We start from the raw sequence: 6553 nt of genomic DNA on the forward strand, positions 1-6553 counted from the left end.
TCCCAGGGTCCTGGGATCGAGCCCCGCATCAGGCTCCCTGCTCCACAGGAAGCCTGCTTCTCCCTCTCCCACTCCCCCTGCTCGTGTTTCCTCTCTCACGGTCTCTCTCTGTCAAATAAATATTTTTTTTTTTTTAAAAAAGGATAGTGCATTTTTTCCAACCTTCTTGGACCACCTGTGAGAGTCGGACAAGCACACATAAACCCCTTGGCCCTTCGCAGGGACTCATCAAGAACAAGAAATTGGGGAGGGCAAACAGTGCCAGAGTCTGGATGACAGGGCTCACTAATCCAAAGCTCAAGGGGATATGGGTAGGGGAGAACTCCCTAAAGAGCCCCTCCTGTCAGCTGCCGAAACTCACCTCTTGTCGCTGGAAGGATTTATTTCAGGGTTCTGCTAGCAAAGTGACTTACATTCTTTCCCATCTCCTTTCAGAGGTGCTGTTGAGTTGCACGTGGTAGGGTGAGATCCTGGGGCTAGGTGCCCCCCTGGCTCCCCCCCACCCTTACCCGCTAGAGTCCTTCTAGCACACAGCACTCCTCCCCCACCCCCAGCCCCAGCTGACTTGGACAAAGAGGCTTATGAGGCTGTTATCTCTCAACAGACAGCTGTGCAGGGCCGGAGGCTGCAGCTTATCAGAGAGTCTGCAGTGATTCACAGCCCAAGTTCCAGCTTCTCTGCTGAATAGTAATTTCCAGCAGTGGATTTGTGCTCAATCTCTCTCCTCCCCCTCTCCCAAGGGTGTGCTGTCCTTTCTGAGAGAGAGCAGTGAAGGGGAGATCCTATGGATGATGAGGGGTTTTGTGCCAGCTTTCTGGATACGGCTGTCAATTGGCAGGAGGCTGCAGGTTTAGGGAGCCCAGTGGGGTGTGCCTCCCTTGGCAGTGACCCCCAGGAGAGTTCATTGGTGCATGCCTTCCTTCCCTCCCAGAAAAGCAATGTGCTCCTCCCTTTCCCTCAGTGGTAATGCACCAGGGGACAAAGGCCCCCTCTGGCCACAAGCCCCTGAGGCCAGAGCCAGACAGGGAAGGCTGGGAGAGGGAGAAGCCAGGGACTGGGCAATGTGCCTCTGGTTCCAGTTGGAAGCTGTCCGGTCTCTGTGCCTGACCCTGAAGATTCCAAAGGCCAAGGACTCCAGGCTGGAGGGGACTGAGACACAAGGGGGCAGGCCAAAGCAGTTTCCACATAGGTTAAGTGCTAAGGAAGAAACCTGGGGCCAGAGCCATTTTTGTGTGTTTTACTGGAAGCAGGACTCCAGCTCTGAGACTCAGGGGAGAAGGCAAAGAGCGTTCTGGGTCTCTCCTTCTGGGCCAGTGCGGAAGGGACTGTCCCTGCACCACGATCTCAGGATGCTCCTTAACAGCACGATAAGGAAAACTAGAAAGGAAGTGGTCTCCCGGGGTGAGAGGCAGAATAGAACACCCCCCTCCCCAACTCAGACTCCCTTGCCTTCAAACAGTCTGTTTCTCACCCCTTGCCCTCAGCCGCCAATAGTGGAGGTGATTCCAGGAGCTCTCCTCCGGTTACACACTGGGGGGGAGGTGCTCCCCTCATGAATACTGGATGCCTTTAACCCTTGGGGGTCCTGAGCAAGGCTCAAGAGTCCTACTGCCAACCACTCCCTCCCTGAAGAAGGTTCCAGTATGGCTCAGAAAAGCTGAAGGTGGAGTTCTGCGTCTTCAGGCAACACAAGTGGTGGAATGAAGCTTCCCTGGGGTCACTCTCTTGTTGCGTTGGGGTCCATGCTGACCATCTGAGGAGCTATGTCCAGAGCACCGAGGCGTGAAAGGCTGGAGATGTGTCTCAAGGTCGAGGCGCCGGGGGTGAGATCCAGAGCGTCTACGTGGCCCAGACCCACGAGCTCTCAGGCCATCCGCTCCTCTTCCGCAGCGCTTGGCCCAGGCTGTAACCGCTTCGCAGAGCCTTCTCCAGTCGCGGGTTCCCCTAGGCTCCTCTTGGATGTCGGTGCAGTTGGCTGGGACGAGGGTCCAGGATGGGAGTTCGGGGGCTGGTAACCGGGTTGGCACGGATCCAGTGCATCCTTGGAAAGTAGGATGGCGAGGCTGGGCACGTTCTTAAGTACACTGAGACTGGCGGCCGGCTCGCCAGGCTTCTGACCCGGTGTGGGCCCCGGCGGTAGGCTCTGCCACACTTCGCGCACGCTCCGGTAGCGCAGCCGCGTGACCTGATGCAGGCCCGCCAGGCGGCGCTTGAGGATCTCCGCGCACGTGACGGTTTTGGTGGTGGCCCGACCGCAGCCGCTGAAGACGATGGCGCGCGTGGCTGGCTGCGCCATGCTGGCGGTAGCGAAAGCCAGCAGGTTCCGGATCTTGCTGCCCTCTTTGACTCGCATGTGCACAGCGCCCGGCGCAAGGTCCGCGAAGGGACTGGAGCCCGGGCCGCCCCCCTCGGCCCCACCCCCCACCGGCGCCTCCTCCGAGCGCACCTTACGGAAGTTCTCCATGCGCCGTCGTTGCCCGGCCCGCGGGGACGCGGGCTTCGCATGGGGCCGCCTTAGCCCTGGGGCTGCATGGCCGCCGGTCGCGCCTGGCAAGGGCGGGCAGGGGTAAGGGTGCGGGAGCGGCGTGGACGCTGGCGGGCTGGGACGGCGCGATCCTCCGCTCCGACTTCACTCCAGTGGGCGCTGCTCTACGCAGCGCTCTCGGCGCCGGGTGCTCCGCGCCTTTAGCGGAGGCCCCGCCTGGGAGCCTGGGAGCCCCCGCCCCTACCGCCAGGCTCCGCCCCTAACTCGGCTCGGCCCGCCCGCGCCCTGCCTTCGGCCGCCTACAGGATCCAGTCCCGAGTCTAGACACAGGGGCAAGGGAGCGGTGCGCACAGGGGGTGACCTGCCGGGAGAAGTTCCTCCTTAATTGCTATCTGCCTTCCCTGAGCCAATCCTCATAAACGGGCGACCTAAATAAAAACTGTGTTTGCGATGCAAAAGCCGCTTCAAGCCGGGTCCTCGAGCCCTTGCGCGTTCCAACGGAAGGCCGCCCCTTGTCCCCTCCCAAGGAGGGCTTTCCGAGAGGCCTGCTGGAGCCTCTTTCCCTCACTCCTCAGGGGAACCCTCCCACTCCGTCCCTCCCGCGCCCGAGCCGCTCTTCTCGCCTCAAGGACAGCCTGTGCACGGTCAGCAGAGTGCGGAGGCGCTGGCTGCCGCTGCGCTCCGCGCTGCCCTCGGACGACTACGTCGCGGCGTGGTCCTCGCAGGGCGGCGGGAGACTGAGGCCTCAGCTCGCCGCGCCTGACCGGAGCTGGAGGCTCCCGGACCCCCGTACACTCCTGGGCCAGGCTGTCCCTGAGGCGAATGGAAAGAGAACAAGGAGAACCCTTCCCAAGGGGAGTTAAGCTCCCTCCACCCATGGAGTGGCCACTATTAGAGCTGCATGCTTTAGGGTAAGCCAGGCACTGTCCCCTGGTAACGCGGATCCCCCTTCTTCCCAGGTGGAACTCGTTGTCAGTCAGCCTTGGCCCCCTGAGACCCAGTGAGGTAAAAAGGAGGCTGGATGAAGGCAGGTTCTGAGGGGGAGAAGGGAGGAAGGTGGTAAATTGAAGCCTCGGGGGCGTTATGAAGCTACTGGGAACGCCACCGGACTGGGAGGGTGGCCCGGACATCCTGCGGAGAGAGGTGGACGGTGAGGGTGAGGCTGGGGTTGAAGGGCTGATGATGGGAGGGAAGTTAGAAGGAGCTGGACCCTCCCAGAACTGCCCTAGGGCTTCGCCCTTCACCCTTCCACGCCCCTCGCGCAAGCGCACGGTCAGACAGACGGAGCGGTGCAGACTTGATCCGGGTGGGGGTGCCTAGCACCTGGCGGGGCGGGGAGGTGCAGGGAGAGCTGCAGGGCGCGGGAAACCTGAAAGTACGGGCGGCCTGACAGTGCCTGGGGGGAGCTGGGTCCCAGTCCTGAGACGGGGCTGCCGGGGTGCCCCTCTCCCTTCTCCCAGCTGTTGTGGCCTCCTCGGCATCTTGTTTGTCCTAGCTCTCGGCCCCTGCTGTTCAGAACCCCGGCTAACCCCATTACCGCCCTTTGGGAGGAGCTGGTGGACTTTGCGCCCCAACGTCTGAGTGACCGACTCGGTCCGGGATCTCCTGCCCGCACGCTAGGCTCAGGGGCCCTCGGGGTCCTGTTCCGTTTGGATCCGGGACTTCGGCTCTGCCCCAGCTCCCGCGGGCCTCACGAGGAACAGCCACAGTAGCGGAGGCACAGCGGCCTTGAGAGAACACAAAGACTGACTGCAGCGCGTGGCGGGGCGCAGGGAACCTCACATTCCGTAAGACCGAGATAGTTGTGGGACTTAAAGGGCAGCAGTTTCGGCTAGGCCTGGGAAAAAGTCCTGGAGCGGGTGGGATCTACGTTAGAACGGGTTGGTTAGGGAAGAAGCGAGCTCTCCACCAGCAGGAGTATGCAAGCCTAGGCCGAACCTTCACTTGGCAGGGATATAGGCCGGGTATGCAATTTGGTGGAAGGGGCCTGGGAGCTCCCGGTTTGCGTCCGGTTAGCACGCGGCTGTTCTGCGGCCGCCTGGGTTGGCTCTCGAAGCACCCCCCTCCCGCCCCTTCTCCTACCTCCAGCTGTAGAACACTCGGATTCACTTCGCTCCCCAGGGAAGGGAGAGCGCGGAAAAGGCCCAAATTCCCTCCCGGCCCCCCTGCCCTTCCCCGCTCCCTCTGCAGCACTTAAAATGTAAATGTACATCGTGATTAGCCGCCGGGTCGCTAATTACCGCTGAAGCCATTCATTACCCTGTCAGCGCGCGTCCCAGCCTGCCGGCTGTGCGCTCCAGCTGGGCAGTGGGGGTAGAGGGAGGGCGGGAAGGTTCGAGGAGTGGGGCAACTGTGAGTAAGGATGAGGAGATTGGCTGGGAGGAAGCGGGGGCGGAAGAGGGGCTAGTGGGGGTGAAAAAACGGGTGGGCGGTGATGTACCGGGGCGAGGCAGGAAGGAGGGAGAAATGCGCAGGCAGCTAGGATTGGGGACGGAGCGAGGATACTCGCGGGGGAGGGGAGGGGCGAGGTGAGAGAGCAAACAGGGACAAGGAGGGGGGCGAAGGGAGAATACGCGGGGAGGCGGCTAGGAACCCCAGAGAAGGGGCGAACGCGGTTGGGAGGGGAGTAGAGGGCTCGACTCTGGGAAGGTGGGCAAGTACATTTGCGTCTGGGTGGCGCAGACCCCGCGACGGTTAGAAACGTGGAAAGACAGTCAAGGCTTTCTGTTAAAAGAGCTGGGTAGGGCCACAAGTATTTTTTTTTTTTAAGGCGCGCAGGTGGGGGGAGGATCTATTTCCATATGTGTGCGTTTGTAGATGTAAATGTATTTTTAAAATATCTTTAAGAAAAGAGCATACTGCATCTGTTACCTCTGAGGCAGCATCCAGTTTTTGTGAGCCTCTTTAAGAAAAGAACTACTGAATACAGAATTAAGCACAGAGCCTTGGAACAGCCTGTGTACATGAGGTACTGACCTTGGAGCCTGAACTTCATTACCGCCTTTTCGCTTCTATGTGACCTTTTGCAATTTACTTAGTTCCTGTGCCTTGGTTTTCTCAGCTGTGAAATGGGGCTGACATAGGAACCGGTCTCCTAAACTGGTTGTGAGACACATAGCAGTCTTAGAAACTTGGCTGGCAAATTCTCAGGAAATGTTGGCTAATATTTTTCACATATTATTGGAGATTTTAAAAGATTTTGAAGGGAGGTGAGGGGGAAAGAAAGCTAGTGAAAGGAAAGGAAAATGGGCAAAGCCTTGGCAAAAGCAGTTTTCCCAATATGTTAGGGACTAGTTAGTGGCAGCTTAGACTCCTTTCACTCTCAGAGGAGGTGGTAGGGTGGCTGGGCTGGAGCACCAGTCCCTCAAATGATTTGAGCTGCCTATTAAAAGTATGAGTTGATTTTGGGGAGAGCAGGGGTTCCTACAGTGGGGAAGATATATTGGTTATCTATTGCTGCATAAAAAATTATCCCCCAAAGTCAGCAGGTTGAAACAAAAAATTCATATCTTACAGTTTCTGAGGGCTACAGACCCAAGAGCAGCTTATAAGGGTGGTTCTAGCTCAGGGCCTTTCCTGAGGGTGCAGCCAAGATGTCTGCTGGGTCTGGCGGATCTGCTCCCCTTCTTACTCACATGTTGGTTAGAGACCTCAGTTCCTTATCACATTGGATGTTTCCATAGATGTGTTCATGACATAACAGTGGGCTTCCCCCAGAGCAAGTGATGAGAAAGAGAGAAAGAGAAAATGAGCAGGAAGCCACAATACATTTTGTAGTCCATCTTCCTCTGAAGAGGAATTAAGTTCTACTTCTTGAAGGGAGCAGTGTCAAAAAATTTGTAGATATTTCAAAACCACAGCAGAAGGGGAGTATTTGGGAGGCAAATTTAGGAGGAGAGGCAATCAGGAATCAACATATTGAAGCAAATATGTGGAAAGACCTTGAATCAGGAAAGCCAAATTTATTTCCTGGCATACAGAGAGCACTTAATAAATGTTTTTGTTGTTGTTGTTGTTTTTTAAGATTATTTATTTGAGAGAGAGCATGCATGCTAGGGTGTGAGGTGG

The 6553-nt window shown here is 57.7% G+C and overlaps 1 protein-coding gene across 1 annotated transcript; it reads right to left on the minus strand.

The window, feature by feature from the left end:
• Nucleotides 1–364: 364 nt before the first annotated feature.
• On the minus strand, nt 365–2672 carry RPP25 (ribonuclease P/MRP subunit p25). The gene has a single exon (XM_028100451.1). The coding sequence runs from the start codon at nt 2462–2464 to the stop codon at nt 1865–1867; it is 600 nt and encodes a 199-aa protein (XP_027956252.1). The 5' UTR covers nt 2465–2672; the 3' UTR covers nt 365–1864.
• Between the last annotated feature and the right edge of the window lie 3881 nt (nt 2673–6553).

The sequence above is a fragment of the Eumetopias jubatus genome, unplaced genomic scaffold (genome assembly GCF_037043125.1).
Source record: "Eumetopias jubatus isolate StellerSeaLion01/CBP00866 unplaced genomic scaffold, mEumJub1_p1.0 scaffold_7, whole genome shotgun sequence".
Classification (NCBI taxonomy): domain Eukaryota; kingdom Metazoa; phylum Chordata; class Mammalia; order Carnivora; family Otariidae; genus Eumetopias; species Eumetopias jubatus.